The 20497-nt window shown below is 37.5% G+C and overlaps 2 protein-coding genes across 3 annotated transcripts; one reads left to right on the top strand and one right to left on the bottom strand.

Moving 5' to 3' along the window:
• Nucleotides 1-549: 549 nt before the first annotated feature.
• Nucleotides 550-9455, top strand: LOC113707225 (nuclear pore complex protein NUP85). 2 transcript variants are annotated; one of them, XM_027229447.2, is made up of 18 exons: nt 558-1068; nt 1365-1467; nt 1557-1667; nt 1776-1859; nt 2328-2399; nt 2548-2604; nt 4219-4338; nt 4426-4626; nt 4749-4859; nt 4946-4983; nt 5844-6000; nt 6472-6573; nt 6764-6820; nt 7014-7160; nt 7804-7874; nt 7983-8070; nt 8406-8462; nt 8714-9455. In XM_027229447.2, exons 1-18 carry the CDS (start codon nt 692-694, stop codon nt 8906-8908), a joined length of 2148 nt encoding a protein of 715 aa, XP_027085248.1. In that variant the 5' UTR covers nt 558-691; the 3' UTR covers nt 8909-9455. The 2 variants fall into 2 exon arrangements, with proteins under 2 accessions (XP_071919366.1, XP_027085248.1); XM_072063265.1 differs by lacking the exon at nt 4749-4859 and having other exon boundaries at nt 550-1068.
• Nucleotides 9456-10419: 964 nt separating this feature from the next.
• Nucleotides 10420-16851, bottom strand: LOC140013332 (protein unc-13 homolog). The gene is made up of 5 exons (XM_072062586.1): nt 16123-16851; nt 14219-15088; nt 12533-12988; nt 11919-12108; nt 10420-11823 (listed from the first exon to the last, which is right to left on the bottom strand). Exons 1-5 carry the CDS (start codon nt 16762-16764, stop codon nt 10889-10891), a joined length of 3093 nt encoding a protein of 1030 aa, XP_071918687.1. The 5' UTR covers nt 16765-16851; the 3' UTR covers nt 10420-10888.
• Nucleotides 16852-20497: the final 3646 nt, after the last annotated feature.

The following is a 20497-nucleotide window of genomic DNA, read 5'->3' as shown; positions in this document are numbered from 1 at the left end:
CATCTTTCCTCCCTCTTTCCTTTTCCTCTTCTTCCTTTCTCTCCTTCTGCTTACTCTCTTCTCCCTTCCCTTTTCCTAATCCCTAATTCCCCTTCCCCTCCACTGACTACAATCTTCTTGGTCGCCAGTAGAGTGGTGACTAGAGTCGCAGTCACTACATGCGAGTGGGAGAAGGGTTTAGGGTTGGGGGAAAGGAGAGAAGGGGGAAAGAAGAGAGAGAAGAAGGAGAAGGAGGAGGAGAGAAGGGGAAAGAGGAGGGAGTGGGCCGTGGTGGGTGGTGTAAAATTTTTTAAAAAATATTTCAAAAAATTATAAATTATAAAAATATCCCAAAATATATTTTTAAAATATCTCTAAAAATAATTTAAAAAAATATTTACAATAAAAGTTTTTTATATACAAAATTATAGTAAAATTTCTGAAAAGCACTTTTTAAAACAACTAATCCAAACGCGGACAGTAAAAAATTGTTACCTTACCAACGAGGAAACTAATATCCACCTTTGAGTACACACTACAATGCAGCGAGTACAATCGTCAAGGCATACGGTACTACTTTACGACATCGATTGTCATTTCCTACGATTTTAAACAGTCAAAAACCCTCCAAAAACGACACCAAAACCCTAGCAAACAGTCAATCAGTCAATCAAGCTAAGGCCCTGAGGGTCTAATTGTTTCTCCGGCGAAGATGCCCGGGATGACATCAGATTCCGGAGACCACTCCACTTCCGTCGTCCCGATATCCCCAAACCCCCAGCCTACAACCTTTCCTCTCAACCACGGCCTTAAACCCCCAATCGCTCGACTCTCAATTTCATGGGCGCGTGGAAACACGCTTCGCGTCACTGTTCTCCGTCAACCTCAACCGTCTGCTGCCAACGGCGAGGAAGAAGCCGGCGGTAAAGTTTTGGAAGTGAAGCTCAGCGACAACAGGGACGGCGAAATTGACGATGCTCAGTGGCGGAGGATCGCCTACGGCTCGGTAACTCCATTTGCGCTGCTTCAGAGCCGGAAGAATTCGACTTCGACTTTGTCGAAAATCTCAGCTTTGGACAGTACAGAATGGTAATAAAAGTAAAACAATGGAAGAAAGTTGATAATTTTCCGTTGATTTTTGGGTTAATTATTACTATGGTGATCCTGCAGAGTAGATATTTTCTAGTTCAAGTTTCCTTCTATTTTTTTCCCTTCTTCTGGCTTTCTTTGTACATAGTGACTTAAGGGCAATGCTCAAATGAAAATGTCTTCTCTTGATGATATGGGGGCCATGTTCTACACTTAAAGCCAGGAAACTTTTGTAATTTGTCCAAGAATTATGATATCTATCCATTAATTGATCAAGGTGAACTTTGAATAATTAGGTGGCAATACATTATGGATTATAGTAGGGAGATAAATTCTCTCCTTGGTAACCCAAAGACGTCTCCTAGTTTAGCCATTGAAGATCAAAAGACAGTGCTAAAGGTGAATCTTTACCTTTGAGTGGTTCCTTGCATCTATAAGTGCACATTAGCTCTTTGCTTGCTTATCCATCTTGTGTCTGTTAATTTTAGGATGTCCAAAAGCCAACATGTTTCAAAGCTGCCTGGGAGCTGATGGAAATATTTTATGCAGACCAGCACTCTCAAGCTTGGATCCCTGAAAGGCTTCTTGATTGGTTGGCTGTATGGATATTTTCTCTTTATAACCTGTGGTTACTTTTTTGGATCTCTATTTCTGCTGTTACCGTCTGAATAAAGTTTAGGTGATCTAACGATTAGTTTCTCTTTCAGGATTACGATTGTCTATTCTCTGGTACTCAGCCAACTGTCCATTCAGAACTTGTAAACTTTCAAAAGGAACTGGTCACTCGGCAGGTTGCTACCCTGATAATTAACTTATTATCAGACAGAACTAGGCACTTATGGCTCTGGCCATGTTCTTAGAAACTACTTTTAATTCTTATTGTTTCAACGATGAACTGAGTTTTATAAGCTTGCTTTATATGTGACTGGGATTGGCAGACATGGAAATTTCTGAGGCAAGGTTCAAAAGAGAGATATTCGTGTAGCTCTTGATGTTCACAAAAGACTCAACATTTTTGTTCTCACTCCTTTCCTTTCAGTTAAATATTTTGACTGTAGTACTCCTTTTTTTTGGGGGGGGCTGCATCAAGGTTATGCTAAATTTATTTATCATTCTGGATTAGCACTTAGCATCAAATATTATCGATCAGTTAATGCATTTTCTTTCTGGAAGCAAACACTTGTTTGAATCATTATACTCATTGATGCCTTATTTTCTTTAGAAAATGTTTTCATTTGGTGAACCATGTGATGTCTCAGGCAGTTGAAGATCACCCCAAATATTGGGAAGCAATATCATCAACATTGGCAATTGGCTGGCTGGAAATTGGGGTATTCATACCTTGTTTTTCTATAGTGAATTTAACTTTTTTCGACAGTGAATTTTACTATGAAGCCTTTTACATGAAAATTAGGAGTGACTGAGTTGTACTTTATGATTCTTGTATGAATGTGCATAACAGTTCAAGTTCTGCTGCAGGTGAAATTGCTGCGGTTGCATGGATCATATGACTTTGATCAGCTCGGGAGTCGTGAAGTAAGTTATGGTAGTTAGTAGTTTGTGGCATGACTGTTACCTTCTCATTGTCTGCGTGACATGATTTTCCATAAAGATAATGTTGCTGTGATCTGGTTGATTTTTCTGGAGTACATAATATTTGCTTCATTTTTCAGAACTTCCTTCTGTAATGGAATGAGAATCAAGCATTATTGGCTAGTTTGGGAGTTGAGGACAGAAAAGAAAAGAAGAGAAACCTTAAGTTGTGAGAGAAAAGAAACGGTAAGAAAAGAAGAGGAGATTTTAATGTTTTTTGGGAGTTTATGAAAGAAAGGGGATGATTTTGGATATAGACATCATTAAAATTTTAGTTTAGAAGTCATTCCAGGACAGAGTTGGTATTTTCAAAAATTATACAAAGCTTTCCCAGCTTCCTGTCCAAATCTGGCCATAAATGGGCAGAAAACTTTTGAATCTACAGCAGCTACATAATCTGTCCAATTCTGGCCCTTTCCATTCTTTTCTGTCTGAAGAAACTTGCAAACGTAGGAATAGTTCTGATTTCTTTCACTTTCTCTTCTTTTCTTATCAAATCCAAGCTCCCAAACAGACTGTAAAAGAAATTGAATGTGCCAGGGAACCATTTTGTGTTATTTGTAGTGTATGAAAAAATGACCCTTATTGCTGTATATCTCCGTTGCTCCATATTCTGGCCAAAACAGGGGAAAAAGTTTTTCTGTTTCTCCTTTAACTTGAGGGGGATGCTAAAAGGAAGCAAATCAAATCTCCTAGCTTGTTCTTGATATTCAGTTCTGACATTTCTATCATGTAATAGATGTTTGGGTTCAAATCTTTTTTTTTTTGGGGCAAGTTTTTTAAAGAGATACTACAGCATAGATGTCATTTACTTACTGCGAGTGCCCATATGAACTGAAAGCCTCACCCTTCTTAGGGTTTTCTATACCTCTTTTATTGTTTACTTGCCAGATATATCTGTGCTCTATTAAGATAAAAGGCTGCTAGAATACTTGTGGGGCAGTGAGGGAAGGGGGGGATGGCAACCAGGTCCATGAAGCTTTTGCTAATAGGAGGTCACGGAAGACTTAAGTTGATGAGGATCCGGACTGTATGATTTGGATCCTTTGTACCAAAAAAAACAGTTCAGATATTTCTTTGTCCTTGGAAAATGCTGGTGGGTATGTATTTGAACATTTGAGTGCTTCAAAACAGATGCAAAAATGAAGGTCATTTACTTTCTTTGAGCAAAATTTATATCTGCTTGCTACTTACTCCATACTGGCAATTTTGCTTCTTTAACCTTTTCTTCCTTGGGGTTGGAAAACACATGCATGTAGCATATAGTTTGTGCTTAAGTGGAATATCCAGTGCTGCTCATTAAATGGAGTTCAAATGTAACTGTTTCTCTTCAAGGTTTTACTTCTATTCGACTGATATAGGAATGGAAGCTTTTCATATTTGACTGATTTTTTTTTTTGGGGGGAGGAGGGAGAATCACTGAAATTTGGTTTCATTTTTGACTGTGTTTTTTATTTTTTCCCTTTTTCAAAAAGAAGTTGATCTATTAATTAAGAATATCATTTAAGTTTCCAGACATGTAACATAGTACTTCGTGCCTTTCACCCTTTCTAACAGACTGAAAATGGATTAGTGGAAGCAGTCGCTGTGCTTATATCAAAGATGCCACGTTTGCGCGCTGATCTGGGAGCAGACAAATTAGGCGAATGTTATAAGAACAAGCCTGATTTTGTGAAGGTAATTTTGGTACTTTTGGTTGTAACATAACTCGTATCTAAGGTAAAAAGATATTTGGCTGATTATAAGTACATTATTCTCTGCTAGGCTTGGGAGAAATGGCAAGCACAAATAACTAAGCTGGACTGCAGTGCATTTTGGCTTCAATGTGAGCACCACCAGACAAGGGACGGGCTGAAAAATATACTTCAAACCATGCTTGGAAACTCCACTAGTTTGTCCAATGCAACATTTCATTGGATGGAGTTGTACATTGCTCATTTTTTGTACATCAGACCCTTCACTGCTGTTAGTAACTCTAGAATCCCTATATGTACTTGATGATTACCATCATGTATTTACTGTGACTTCTGTTCAGTGTTAGACTGGAAATTGGCAGGAAATAGGGTTGACCATTTTTCCTGGTGCAGGGTTTAGAAAGCATGTACAACTTAGCTCAAAAGTGCATGCAGATAAAACCAGTTTCTGGTCACCATAAATTGATTGGACTTCTAATTGGAATTCTTGGCGAAAATCCAGAGGTTAAATAAGTAATTTGGTTAACATGATGTTCATATTGTGGCCTTTCATCTGAAGATAAATAATTTGGTTTTTATTTCTTATTCAGGTTGTCTTAGCAGAGTGCTCAAAATCATTTGGCTCCTGGTAAGATTGCTATGGTAATTTTTGGTTTACTGATTCTGCGAGTAAATTATGGTGGTTTAACAATGAATAGAGAAGTAGAATCTAAGTTTTCTTCATTTTTCACTCCCTAATCTCGGGGGAGTATGGATTACGTGATAGCAGCCAAAGGGGCTTTTTCTATTGAACAAAGACCAGACTCCATAATAACACAGGCAACCTGAATCAAAGCAAATTTTTCTCTTACCTTACTCAGGACCTGTTAGATGGATTGGTCATTGAATCCTTCCCGAACTCAATTTTCACATGCCTCTGAAAATTTCATTAACAGTTTTTTATTAATCGCTGATTCTTTAAGGGTAAGCACATGGCATTTTTTCTTAATAATATCCAGCAACTGTTTTTCTTGCTCATCGTGAAAAAATTTTGAATCTCGCATATGGAGCATTAACGGTCCATTTTACTTTAACTTGATGGAATCCGCTGGAAAACTTGCAATATATCAGTTTTCAGTCTGTGTAGCATTTTTTGCTCGAAAAGAATAGCAAAAACATTAGAAACTTCTGCAATATCTGATCATTTTTCCCAGGCAGCATGATACTGTGACTGCAGCCCTTCTGTTTGTCTTTTTCAAAATACTTCCTGTATTTGTTAATAATTTATCAGGTCTGTTTTATCTTCTCTATGTGGTGTTTGAATACATAGGGACAAGTAAATCCTCTCACTTTGGAGCCATTTTTAGTAGTTTTCTTTGGCATATAGTATGTTGTAAGAAGAACACATGACATTTTTAGTGATGACACTGTGGGTGGGGGATTTACGTCTGGCACCTTTAGTGTCTGTGAGTGTCCTTACTCCTGCATCTTGTACTTAAAATTCAATAGGATGATGGCACATGCTGCAGAATTGTTGACAGCTGGGAACATTCAAGCTGAAATGCTTTTGCAGAAGGAACAATTTCAATTGGGGGGAATCTGCATTGAGGAGCTGAATCGACTTGTATATGCCCAAGTGCTATCTTCTCATGCCTTGACTTGGCAGGTAAGTGTGAAAAATAATTAGACATTGCCTTAACAATTTCATTTCCTTGGCCTCGTTATTTCCTTTCAGTTAAAACATTTGCATGTGTTCCCCTGAATATTCATACGCATGAGGTAAAAGAGACACAGAAACTACTATTTGAGTGAAAGGACTGCCTAAACAGAGAAATGGATTGATTTATTTATACTAGAAGGAAATGGTTTTTGTATGCACGTCAAGTTTATTTCATGGGATATCTCTGGGGTTGGTTAACCTTTCTTTCGCTGCTCTATTAGTTTGTATATGTTGTTTGCCAAATAGTATATATTTACGACATACAAGTGAAAGTTGCGGGCTGTGCTATTGTTTTCCTTTTCACTTTTTGCATTATGGTCAGTCCTCTGAATGTACTTGATTTACCTCCCTTCGTTTGTCAACTACTAGTTAATATCCATGACGTTAATTATTTCCCTGATTTTGATATTCTCACAGATCGCTCCAATATATTTGTCTTCCTGTATGAAACAAGGAATGGGCTTGTTGGAGACAGTATTGAGCAAGCAAGCCCTACAACATGATCAAGTACTTCTAAAGGTTACAGACTCGATCTTGTATGATCTTCTATTGAATGTCTAACACCCTTCCTCCCACCCCCCCCCCCCTCCTCCTCCTCCTCCTCCTCCTCCTCCTCCTCTGGTTACCTTTCTGTCTCCACGTATTGTATTTGAAGTGATGGTTTCTTGTTTTCTGATGGAACAATGAATTGCATTTTGCTTTTAAGCAGAGCATAGAGATTTGCCGCCTTTACGAACTTGGAACTGTTAGTTCTAACCTGATGAAGGTATGCTAAGATGCAAACGGTGATTGATTCATTTTATGGTATCAGCAAGCACATTTGTAGGATATTTTTCTTTTGTAACTTAGGATAGTGTTCCTGATACAAGCATCCTTTTCTTGGTGAGTCTTGAGACTGCAGAACAAAAGAATAAATGTATTTGTAGTCTTCACTAACATTGTGCTATATTGTCAAATAGATAACTGCAGTGCATGATTGGAAACATGGAAAGAAAGGTTCAGGAGTCTTCTGGCTTCAGCAAGCTCGAGATGAAGTCCGTTTAAATAGAATTGCAAAGCATTTGTTTGATTTTGTCGGAAAGTCATTATCTGATGGAAGTTTCAAGGTAATGCATACATAACACAAGCCACTAGGTTAAATTAATGAAACATTTTCTGTTATTTGAATTGATAAATTTGCAATGGATTTGAGTGACGGGGAATGGAATACCGTTTTTATTGTTCATAATTCTGATTTTGGTGAGGTTTTATTAGTAGTTTATCTGGATCATAGGTGATGTTTATGCTAATATATTCTGGTTGTCCTTTAAATTATATATGTGATCTTTATAGTATACATTAAGGATATATTTGAAGTACAAGCACCATCTTCTTGGCCACATAGCCATGAGGTGGTTTATTATGTATCATGAAAATTTTTTACTGGAGTAGTTACTTCCAGATTCAGAAGGGGAGGTTTTGCAACTATGACAAAGTCAATTTTGAGATGTGCCATTTACCCTGACATCAATCATAAATATTTGATCTTCCCTGGAATTATGCTCTACTTTTCTAGTTTCAGTTGAACTTTGGTTTAACATTATGGAAAGTTACCCAACTTTTATGAGTTATTTGCTTGCTCTTGGCTGTTGTGAAAGTCAATCAAGCAAGCGAAGTCATGTTGCATTGGATCATAAACAAACTAAATTTTGCAAATTAGTGTGGTGCCTTTACCTAATTACTTCACTTTTGTTGTTACTTCCTCTGTAGCAATGGGAAGGACTTATTGAATTGCTAGGACCTGAGTCAGGGATTGCTGGGGGACTCGAGTTTTTGAACAAGTATGGACTTTCTGATCTATGTGATTGTTTTTTCACACAAACCAGACTCAAAATTAGTAGCATTATTCTCATTCTCATTTCATTCTACCTCTCCAATTTTGTTGACAGGTACAGGGAATTTAGGCGTTCTCTTCAGCAGGTTCACAGTGGAACAGCTACTGATGCTGCTCAGAGAGCTGCTGAAGCCCTTATATCAGTATGTTCCACACATTTTTAACCCATCACATATTTGCATCCATATTCATTGAAGAGACGATGATTGATTTAAAAGCAACAACAAAGAAATTAATCTTTTAAGAAATTCTAGGTTTACAAGCTTTCGGTACTTTGTGCTAGTTTCTAGACCTCTTATAAGAATTGATAGAAAGCCTTTTAATGGATATGATGGTCTTTTGTGATTGTTATCATGGTGCACTCCCTTTAAGGATAACCTATTGTCCATTATTCTGTAGAGATAAATGAAATACTTTACTATTTCAATTTCAACTTCATATTCTTCTGAGCAATGATCAGGCTAGTAACTTTGTGCAGCTTATGAAAAACCCCTCTACACCTCAGAGATTTTGGCTGCCAATTCTATATGATTCGGTAAGCTGCTTCTAATCCTATATTCTTTAGTTTTGCGGCCTTGCAAGTTTTAATTAGTTCATGGCTTTCCCTACACCCTGCACTTTTCTGTGAAATAGTTTGATGCATGGAATATAAACAGCACTGCCCCACTATTAGTTGGTACTTACAGGCGATCACATAGTTGCAAGATAATAGTTTGAAGATGCTGTATGTGTTAACTCATAGTGGTTTCACAGAGTCCCTGCTGACCTGTTTTTGTGTTTTTGCAGTTGAAATTGTTTAACTGGGCAGGGCGTCCATTGCTTAATGTCTCACAGACTAATGTGTTGTTGAATAAACTGCAAGAGTTGTCAATGGCAAGATTGCGGCCAGATTTTGTCAATGCTGACTTGCCACCTGAAGCCTTGAACTCTGTCAGATTAGCTATTGCCACTAATCTTGGACGTGCTATTCTTGAGGAGTGACACCAGTGATTTGCTGCATTTTCTCCTTATAGAGTTGGTGGCGCTTTTCTGGATCATCCTGTTTGCTGGGCTGGGTTCATTAATTGTGTACCTCATAATCTACTTTGGCGAGTGACCATTGACAGGATCGTTATGCCCAGAGATGTAATAATTTCCTGCCACAGAGATATCTATATCCAGAGCTATCTCCACTCTGGATTTTCAAGGTCACCGATTGTCCATGCTCTTGGGGAAATGGAGAAGAGAAAGGACACTGGTTCATACCTGCACTAATTGATTTGTGACTTGTGTTGGATGATCATTATGTGCTGAGAATGTTGCTACTGTGCCTCAAAAAGAAGGGACCTTTCAACGTAAAATTACTCTTAGATTACAGGATTAGAAGTTGGTTTTGCTCAGTGTGATGAGATGTATGGTGACTGAATTGGTCTGAGGTGAAGGTTCCGTGTACCGGTCGACGCTATTGTAAGTTTGTAGCAATACTGTAGAGGTTAACCCCTCTCATTGTACATTCTTTTTTAGTACAAGCCATGTGTTACTTTTCAAATTGAACACAGTGCTGCAGTATTTGATTTTGTAGCTTGGTCCCGTTTGGATGGTTATGTTTTGAAGTTTAAATAGAAAAATATATTATAATGATTTGATATATATATATATATATATAATATAAGATAAAAAGTATCAGGAAAATGTGTTCACAGAAAACATAATAATTTTTCATTAGAAAGATAGAATCCAAAGCTTCCAGTTCTGCTCCTGGGCTTTACTTGGCATGAAAAGTTTTAAAGTATTATGGAGAGAACTACAAATCTCGTAATGCAGTATCAACCAACCTGACTATTTGACTTGCATAACATTAACTTAATTTATGAAGTTGATGATCAACCTTATATACGGATTTAACCCCAAAAAAAAAAAAAAAAAAAAAAAAAAACTTATGTGTGGATTAATCTACTATTATATCTTGAATAAACCAATTACATTGAGTGTAATTGCTTTATTGGATAATCTCCAAAAGGGTGCATATGAACAGTTAGGTTTATTCTTTTCCTTGCACAAAATAATAAAAAAAGAAGAAAACGTGTTTGGCTTCTGGGAAATGTTTTAACGTCCTTGTTAACATAAAAAGACAACTCTGTGCCTGCCTTTTAAGTAGCACAAGGTGTGCCAAACACCTAATCGCCAAGAGAGATTAACATGCAAGAAGGGTCAAAAGCCAAAGGGCAATTAACAGAACGTCATGGTAATTACGTGGTCTTCTTTATACATTATGCAAGTTTCCTATGAATTCCTTGATGCTAATTCCCAGTCCCACTTACAAAGCGAAAAGCAAAACCCCTTCATTTTCTTTTCCAGGTTTCTAACCTACGAAGGGCAAGACCAAGCTTTGCAAATTCAAATGCTACCTTGAACCAGAAACTGATTTACCCTAAAGATATATAAACAGACATTAAAGAAATGGAATAAACTAAAAAGGTAAGGGACGACATGATACCAAAAAACACGACACATTAGTCAAATATTACTACATTGCTGCAATAAGGGGTAAGGCCCCATATCTACATTACAGGTGATCAGAATAAAGATTATAACCAACAAATGAATATGGAAAGACCAATGATGTCAATGAAACGAATAAGAATAAATGCATCCTATAATCTACAGATGATCGAAACCACTAAATACCATCTCCCACTGCCACTCCCTCCCTAGGACAAACCTTTAAATATTTCTAGAACCCTTGATCCTCAAGAAAGCAGTGAACAGGAGATAAACAACCAAGATTTGAATGTTTCCTATACAAGAAATAATCTACTTCTTAAGGCACTCGGGACTCTGAAATTGCACTAGCAACGCTTAACTGTGACACAAGCATCCTTGATCAATATACTAATTACAGGCCAGAATCTTTTCAATATGCTGCCGGTATCACTCTTCTGAATAGGAGGTTCAGTAGAAACCCAGGCACACCATATATCCCTACAGTTTTTTGGGCAAGTTATAAGTCTTCTTAAGGAATCTTGATGCTGCTTCATCATTCCGATGACACAAAACACGCAAAAGCGTGTTTGGTTCAGTTGGATTCCACTGGCCAGATGTTGGTGGCAGTGGAAGCCTAGATTTTGCCGAGGAACCATATGCTTCCAGAGTCAACCGTCTGAAACGCTCAATCAGGGTTTCTGTGTCCGTTCGGAAAAGAGGAAGGACATCCCTTACAGTGGTAGAAAACTTGTTTATTACATCAGTTGGTAATCCATCACCATTGGCCCAGAATAAATCTTTGAGGGACTTGAAATCATCCTCAATTATCTGGGAGTCCTGCTTGGAGAAAGCACGGGTAGGTCCTCCAGCCAGCAAAACCAACAGGAAACCATCAAAAGATGCTCTCATTATGTCGGCAACAATACGCGTACGAACCCTTTCATGAATAGTGTCAGCTATGACTGTCAGTTTCTGCTCAAGCTCCTGAAGGAAAGGCTCAATTCTGGATGAAGCAGGCTCCCCAGCATACAAACCATCCCATAGGACATGACCAAGATCGCGGAAAACGATTCTATAGGCCACTGCCTCGCAAATATGTTGAATCCCCTCAACACAAGCAGCTGGCGTAAGCTCAAACTTTTTGACCAATCCATTTGAAAAGTCTTCTACATGAGCCGATTCAGAGTTTCGGAGGAGGGTAATAATTCTCTTTTCCACAATTTCCAAATCTCCCCCCAGCCTCTGTAAAGTATTGATACGCACACAAAGTTGTGGTATCCCAAATAAGTCATCCCCATTCATCGTAGCAACCTGTGAGTTCCTTTTCTGGGTATGAACTGGCTTCTCTTTCTTCTTAAACACCCCCTGAAATTTTGCAACCATTGTGCATCTTGTCAAAGCTGGCATAGTTGGCAGATACATGTTCCTTGATCCTACATTTGAGTGCAATTAGGGAAAAAGAAAATATGAGAGCAGATTCTAATCGCAAATTTTCTGCTGCAAAATCATTGAGATCTACAATAATTACCACAGCCAGATTTTGCCTTTGTTGCATAGTATTGAAGGCATCTGTCAAGGCCCATCATCAAGTCAGGAAGGAGTGCTGGATGCATTGGTATTGGCAGCTGAAAGAATGCATCCAATGTTTCATCAATTATTCGTAAGACCTCAACAGCAGATGGGGCATATCCTTCTTGATTAGCTTGGGGATTCCATACCTATATGTTGAAGGCCGCAAAGCAACAACTTTTAGCACTAAAGTTAAACACAAATGGTCATTGATAGAATTGCAATAGTAGCACATATTGTCAGATTCACACGAGTAAAGCTTTTCAATCTTCAGACAGCACAAGTAATAAACTGAGCTGTAAAGGAATAAAGAGAGATGAAGTGTATGAAAATAATTAGTTCCCATCAAGCCTACATATCCAGTTTTGTCATTACTAATCAATTCAAATAGCAAACTTAACTACAAAATATTGAGATTCTTCATGCTTATTTCTTATCTCAGTTCAAAGATTCTTCCGTCTCCTTTCCCTTTTAGCCGAAACAAAGTCTGGCATAATTTTGAGGGAATCATAGAAAGGTTGAAAAGTATATTCCATCACAAGCATCCTGGGGAATGCAGAGCAATTAGCATACCTCTTGTTGCAGATTTCTGTCAACCCATTCCTTTAACCTGTCTATTCTTGCCTTAATCCAATCTTTCACCATCTTGGCTATTGCACCTTCAGCTTCATAAGGCGCCATTTCACGAATAATCGCCTTTCCACCATCATCACTGTCCACTGAATCTTCAACGGCAATCTGGACAAGATCTTTTTCCAACTTATCTGCAGCTCTCAATACCTGAACAGCATCTGGTGTCAACTCTGTTATACCTGAAATAAATTGCTTCAGCTCATTTCCATAGCAAGTATGAAGGGTGGCAACAGCAACACCTGCAGCAAAAGGATGCCAACTCTTCAGGATAGGACTAAAGACCTCCTTTTCATTACTAGCTAGTTCGCCAACATCTTTAGCAAGAATGGCAAGGACTGGAAGAGGATTTGGTTGATTTCTCAATGCCCTCCTGCTTGAATCTGCCTTCTCCATTCTCTGCAAGTCAAAATTCAGAAATCTTTTTACTTATTAGATAATTTACAATCCATTCAGAATAGTTATGCAGTTCTTTCTTATATCAGCAAACAACAGGACAGTATGAATCAGCAGTCCTTGTTATTATTATTTTTTTCTTCTTTTGCAATAGAGAGCAACGAATGACAGAAACCTTTATAGCTTATTGCAGACTATAAATTGTATAAACTATTTAGACATCAGATTGATTCACTAATTGTTCTCTTTATTCTGGAACACCAATCGAGTGAAGCTTTGAACAAATCAAGCCTGAGCTGTTTGCGAGGAGCTGAGACCCAATTTGTGTCTTTTGATAACAGCAATAATGAAGTCAGTGCACCCTCGTAAACAGTCTGCTGATTCGTCAGGATCTTGTGGCCCTTGAACCAAATATCAACAATTTGTTGCATTCCCTTCAGTAATGAGTACATTGGCAAATAAATTTATATCAGAGCAATCAAACCTCAATAGTCCATATTCCTTTCACGGTTATAATACAATATTACCAAAGTCGAGCAATTGGTAAAAATTGTTCAAGGACCAGTTGAAACCTGACTTCACCAACTGTCCAATGTTTCTTCAATTTTGTTCATGGATGTTTCCTCAGCTACTGAGCCAGAGCATGTCAAATTATTTTGCAGCAGCTCATTTATTAATTCGAAATCAACATAATGCACATCAATGATGTATCACTAATTCTCTCTGCCAGCTATGTTGCCAGGATGAAATGCTGCTAGATAAACATATCTCCATCATAACTATTAGCAAATTTGTATGCCCTTAAGTATCACATACTCCCACAAAGTTGCCACCAATTTGGTTGGTCTGGCACCAGATGAGCACACCAGAGAGAAACATTAGATAATTCCTGCACTCTTAAATAATAGATGTACACAGGATGCCATAATCACAGTTCTGCTGTAATGCAGCTTTTAAGAGATGGTGAGCCACAGTGCCACCATTCCTTTGATCCCTGATACCCCCCACCTTGCCCATCTTTGTTTAAAAAAAAAAATTCGAAGTAATGGAATTTTGGATGACTTTGCAGTTTGTTAAATTTTTGTCATATTCTTTTCACAAGCATGCATGACCGGAGGGAAAATCATCTGTAAAAATTCCTCCATACAAAATTCAAATATTGATTCCATTGAAAGCTGCCTTCTGTTTCTCAAAAGCAGTAAAGACTGCAAGTAACACAGAATATGAACTTGCCTGAGCAAAAGCAGTGCGAAGCGAAGATCTGATATAAGTGTCAATCCTGCTGCGGACAACATCAACTTCATTCTTCCTCCGGCGGCGGTATTCATTAGATATATCTTCAACCAAGATTTTGGCTGAGGATAAGCCTAGAGAAACAATGCTTTGCATGGAATCAATATTTCCACTATCAAAGGTGTCATGATAAGCAAGAAGCCTTTTCTCAGCCCAACCAAGCATAGCGGTTAAAGTAGAACTCAAGATCTTTGCATATGATGGATCTTTTGTTGTTTTTGCATCTTTTGCTACCTCAGCAAGCTGATTATCAGCAGCATATAGCAAATCAGTTGCGACTTGTCCAGTTGCTACATATCGGTTGAACAAAACCCAAGTAAAGCAAAGATTATGGAGCATTTGATTTAATCCAAGAATACCCCATGTTTTCTTTATGAGTTCCATAACCTCATCAACTTCCTCGATGATAGATGTTTCATCATTAATGTCAAAGCAGGCTTCAAGAAGCACTTCGTAAAGTCTGAGATTCAATGGAAAACCATCAGCCCAGTGGCATGAATCCAGGATTCCATCAGATGATCTGCCTGCTAAAGCCATGACAGCACTGCGCAAAACTTGCAGCGGCTCATTGTTTCTGCCGGTTTCTATTGGCCTATCCAAGGCCCCTTGAATAATTTGCCTCAGCCGCTGTGCAGCAGCATTGGACTTGTTATCAAGAGGAATCTGAGGATGTAAAAGAAGCCCAGCCTCAAGAAGCCTCAAGTTTCTTTTCTGCCACGCATCGTATTCATGTGGACCAGTAAAATCTGATGACTTGAACTGCTGTAACAGCTCTAGAGGAAGAACCATTGACTCGATTCTTCTGCCAACCTATTGCAAGAAAAGTAAGAAACTTTATGATATCAGTCAATGTAGAAGAAGCGCAGGCCATTTGTAACCTATAAAGCTCCAACATTGAAGCAAAGTCTGTGTTAAATACAGAGAAAAGAAATCCCACGACCACTTAGTTTTGCATTAAATATTCACTTGACCAGCTTTTATTTTTTACCATAATTTATTAGTACTAGCGTCCAAGGGAGACATTTGTCTGCAACATTCGTGACAAATTAACATCTAAACAAAAACTTCTCAAACAGACAAATGGTGCAAAAGAAACATACCAGGTTTACAGAAAAAGACAACAAACTGCCTCATTAAGAAGTTTAATACTACTTTGGATACTAAATGTTGTAAAGGAACAACGAATCAAAAGAAATACAGACTTTGAATTAAACCAGTATAACAATACCAAGAATTTCAGGATACATGAACAAATTTAATGACTTGACATAGCTATCAACATATCTGTTTGACAATCACATCAAATTGTTACAATTCCATCAGAGAACTTAATTTAGAAGCAAAAATTATAGCCTTTGACTGCTTTCTCGTGGAGAAGTCATGTTAAGAAAGATGTGCTAATCTGGATCAGAAGAAATCTAAAACTGAAAACCTCAATACAATACAAGGTGATCGTGTTTCTAGAACCTTCCATTCGCCACAAAAACAAAACCACAAAAAAAAAAGTAAATATTATAAAGAATCAAACTTTTTACAAATTGTTCAGCAACCAGTCATTACAAAATTACCGATAAGCAACATATCTTAAAAAGTGAATAAGCATCCCCAGTGCTCTGTTATTCCTAAAACTGCAAGAGGATCACCCAGATCCCATAAAATCAATCTCACCCCACTACAAAATAAGCATAATTCCTGAAAATTAAACTCCCAACCAATGCCAAAAGTTGGAAAAAGGATCATAATTTCCCCATTCATCACCTAAAACTTCTAAAGATTCCAAATTTAAAGTCTTTTAGCATAATAAATGAACACTAAAAAAGGAGAAATGTTGACTAAAAGCAGACCTGTCCAGCAGAAACTCTAAGCAAAGCCCTACGAATTCTCGAATCCACACTCTCCGAAACCCTCATTTGAACCCTCATTAGCTCCCCAATAGTCACCGGCTTCTTCCCCTTTCCACCCGAGCCCGAACCCGAACCCGAACCTGAACCCGGACTACCCTCCCCTTTCTTCAAACTAGAGCTGGATCTCAACCCCAATGCCTTCTTCATCTTGGACGCCGCCGTCGACGTCAGCGATCTCTGCAAAGACGGCGAACTCGAGTTCGAAATCGGAGAGGAACTCGCATGATGATTATTAACATGCCCATTAACCGCAGCAGTACTCGTAGGACTGCTTGTGTTGTTATTGGAAATGTAAGCAAGTGGCTTTCCGGTAGAAGTCCGACAAGCGGCGACAAAGACCTCGAAGGCGGTTTCCCGGAGGTCCGAGGAGGAGAGAGTTGAAGTGAGGTCCCCGAATGGAGAGGGCAGGGAAGAGAGAGACAAGGTCGTTGTTGTAGCAGCAGCGGTGGAAAAACGGGAGCTGGCGGAGGAGGCGGCAGCGGCGGTGGAGGGCATTGTGATGGTGGTGGTGGGGGTGGAAGAGGAATGGGAATCTCTTCTGGAGTGGCCAAAAGTCCTCTCCCTACTAAAAAGAGAAGCCATTGTTATTTTTCCTTAGAAAGGAAAAAAAAAAAAAGAGAGAGAAAATACCAGAGAGAGTATGGTAGTAGTTTGGCAGTAGAAGAAAGAGTAGAGGAGTCAGAAGACTAGAGAGTTAGTGTGTGAGTGTGTGAGAGAGAAAGATAGAATGTGATTGGTGGTTTTGGGTCGGATTTGGATTCCCTCTCCATTTCCCACAACGTTCTCTTCATTTTTTTTACTAGTAATTAACAGCGTATCATTTTTAAGTTTGACTAATGCTAATCAGTTCATACTATTGAATCGGTTGCTTTATTTTTAGTACCAAGGATTAAGGATTGTTTTCCCCGGACTTTCGATTACAACGATCAAATCACGAGTTTCTGATAGAAAACGAACAATCCTAATAAGATTTCTGAATACCTTTACATTTAAAACGCGTGTCACGCATCCAAATGCACCGTGCAATGCGAAAAATAGAGAGATAATTCCCTGTAATCCAAAAAAAAGTCAAGTTTTGTTTGGGTTTTTGGGATTTTGATTACTATAATTTATGATTTTAATGTGGTTTTAATTTTTTTTTTTTGCTAATTTTGTGGAAATAATTTTAGATGGAGAGGTGGGGAGAAATAATCCTGACGTGTAAGGATTGAAAGAGACAAATATTTGCATAGTTTGCCGGAAACGATAAGGTGATTGCACAAATATAGAGGATGATGTTTAGCGGCAGCAGCAGCACAGTCCATTACCAGTTCGTATATGCAAAGTGATTTGTCTGGGAAAAAACCAGACACATTTAACAGCTGAATTTTTTTTGCTGAGAATCGTTTTGTTATTGCTTGCAAAAATCTATAGTGAATTACTTTTGTGATGCTTTTATTTTTATAATCTGATACACAAATAAATATTAATTTGAAGTAATGTTTAAGAAAGCATTTTAGATAAAGACACAAAAAAAAAAATTAACAATGCTTAATGTTTATTAATGGGCACAATATTATGAAACTTTTTCTTTTTTAATAAGTCGGAGGATTCAAACTCAATCTCGAGTCCCTTCTTACCTACAGTCTTCCTCTCCCGTATCGTTCAGTCCATCCCTTTCAGCGAAGAGTTATTATAGCTAAAAACAAAGAAAATCAATCCGGTTAAAAATGAAAAAGGACTCTCTCAAGGTGGTTGGTATTTCATCCAAATTTTGTTCTACTAGTTATTTCATTTGTAACTAAAAAAAAAAAAAAAAGTTATTTCATTTGTAACTAACAACCTGCTAGTAGTAGGTACAAGATTCAAGAATGATGGCATGTCAACCGGCATCCTCTGGCTACTATAGCGGGCAATAAAGAAAAGGTCCTTCTCTTGCCCCAAAGAAAGAAAGAAAAAAAGAAAGAAAGAAAGAGAAGAGAAAGTTTCAGAGCTGCAGAGCACTGACAAGTTGAAATTTACTGCGAAGTAACATGTTATTGTGCTCGTCAATTTTCACCCCAAACACTTGAGCAATATTATGAATCGTTGGATATATTTGGATGTTATCATTTGTCATCAAGAATTTACTTGTGGAGATTATTAAGAAATATTTAAAATAACACTGTAACATTTTTTGTAATATGATGGATGTGAAATAAAGATGTTGTTAGAAATATTTTTAAAAAATATTAAAAGATATGTTTCTGTTATAAGAAAAATAATAATTTTTTTTAAAAAAATTTCTGCATCCAAACAAACAATTTGCTCCGAAAATGCTAAGGGCTTTATTTGTTTATAATTACCTCTATTTTTCCCCCAAAAAAAAATGCATTTGTAATCAAAAGATGGCTAAATAAAAGTGCTGGTCAAATGGCTCGCATATTTATCCGTGTATCATGTTTGAGGATATTCAATCTACTCTCCCCATTTTAAATATTTAAAAAAAAAACATGAATAGGACATCTTACCTACTTTACTTCATTATTTGGAACAAAAAATGAACAAAAAAAAAAACCATTTACACATTTGATCTAAAAGCCACTGCTTGTTTTCCCTTTTTATGTCTATGTCCTTTTTTCTCCCAATGTTGTGAAAAGATCAAGTATCACAAAAAGCTGGAATAAAGAAATAGCGTGCTCAAGTGATAAAGTTATTCCTATTCATAAACCCTATTCATAAACAGAATCCTAATTTCTAACTGTTCAGAAAATATGATCGAGATATTTCTCATTCCATGTAAAGAATGGGAAGCAAGATCCAACTGCAAGAATTAACGATATATTAGTACTTAACTACTTGTTTATCAAGGGCTGTGATCATGATTGGATAAAAAAAAACGAAAATCAAACAAGATGTTACACGATATCTAAAATTACAATTATCATACAAGACACACCATTAAACTCAATTTTTTTTTCAATAGGAAACGGATGAGATTTAAAAAACGGAAAGACGGAGAGAATTTGATCCCAATACCTCTACACTTTAATGTCTCAAGTGTAGGTCGGCAGAAGAAGCGAAGAAGAAGTCCATATGGGTTAGACAATTTCTTTTTTCCCCGTTTTAATCTATACTTAATTAATTATAGGCCTTCACTTTGGATTACTAGACTACTAAACAGAAAATATACAACTCGCTAATGGTAACAAATAAGCATAATCGTGGGATTCCAGGGTTTTCTCCTTTGCCTGGATGCTTGAAACATTGGTGCGTCAGCACAAATCTATTTACGTGTTAGAAAGTTCTGATATTATATGTGTTAGAGAATTGGATGTCGAAAACTTTTCAGTGAAAAAAAAAAAAAATGTGGTGGCAGTTGCTTTCTTCTAGCAAATTGGTGAAGTTGGAAATGGATTACGATGGTGAGTTTGTCTTGTAAAGCAGTTTAGTTGTCAATTGAATAATGAAACCTACATCTAGCTGTACATTACTAATGCCCCATGTTCCCAATATTGTTCCTTTATGACTTTGGAGGTAGTTTGGTAGTAGTACCACTTCACATAAGAGAAATGCTGCTGGGAAGGATAGAAAATTGAAGGGGGTGATTACACGGGTAGGTTATTTTGAGTAAAGATGCCAGTTGGGTCCATATGCAATATTTGTATATACTAGTTTTTATGTATGGATGGATTTTGCAACTGTAGGAGAATTCGTTTAAAAATGGGTACAAACATTAATTATGAGTCATCTTGTTGGCAGCAAATTTTTGGCAGGTTTTAAGTGGCGAATGCTTAAAACTTTCCATTGTTGATATGTTAGGATATGGACTAGACGCATCTACATCGACTAATTCACAAGAAGAGTTGCAAAATGATTATGGTTTAGTAGCTAAGAAGTCATTATCACAAAGTTGGGGACACAGCTTTGCTGTCCAATGGGATTGGTTGCTTCGATTTTATTTCTTGTCAAGTAATCAAGTGCACAGAGATTTTGGGATAAAAAGTACAATTATCTCTTACTTGGCCTTTTAAACAAGGACCATGGTTTCTCGACTTTTTAACTCCACTAAAAGTATTAAGCTCAGCATAGGACCTCATATTTGTGAAAATTTTGATGAACAAATGTTGGCCTGAGTGGCTAATCCAATGCACTAACTAGCAATAGAAAGGGTTCTATAACTACTAATTGAGTTTTTCTACCAGGTGATCAATAGACGCTCGTTAACACGTTTAAATCACACTTAACCTATTATACAAGTGCATACTGTAATAATTAACTTTCCAATTAATTTACTTTTCTAAAGTTTAACACTTGAACTATGTATTATCGAGTGCTCGAGTGCCCGGTAGACACT

Source organism: Coffea arabica, chromosome 8c (genome assembly GCF_036785885.1).
Source record: "Coffea arabica cultivar ET-39 chromosome 8c, Coffea Arabica ET-39 HiFi, whole genome shotgun sequence".
NCBI lineage: Eukaryota > Viridiplantae > Streptophyta > Magnoliopsida > Gentianales > Rubiaceae > Coffea > Coffea arabica.
The sequence above is the reverse complement of the archived record's forward strand: the minus strand, read 5'-3'. Positions and strand labels throughout refer to the sequence as shown.

Excerpts from the sequence above, each read along its gene's own strand:
- LOC113707225 (XM_027229447.2), top strand. The coding sequence starts at position 692 with ATGCCCGGGATGACATCAGATTCCGGAGACCACTCCACTTCCGTCGTC. Across the intron at positions 2,605-4,218 it reads ATCAGCTCGGGAGTCGTGAA|ACTGAAAATGGATTAGTGGA; the intron begins GTAAGTTATGGT and ends CCTTTCTAACAG. Across the intron at positions 7,875-7,982 it reads GGACTCGAGTTTTTGAACAA|GTACAGGGAATTTAGGCGTT; the intron begins GTATGGACTTTC and ends TTTTGTTGACAG.
- LOC140013332 (XM_072062586.1), bottom strand. The coding sequence starts at position 16,764 with ATGGCTTCTCTTTTTAGTAGGGAGAGGACTTTTGGCCACTCCAGAAGA. Across the intron at positions 12,109-12,532 it reads ACAGAAATCTGCAACAAGAG|GTATGGAATCCCCAAGCTAA; the intron begins GTATGCTAATTG and ends TTCAACATATAG. Across the intron at positions 11,824-11,918 it reads AAAGGCAAAATCTGGCTGTG|GATCAAGGAACATGTATCTG; the intron begins GTAATTATTGTA and ends ACTCAAATGTAG.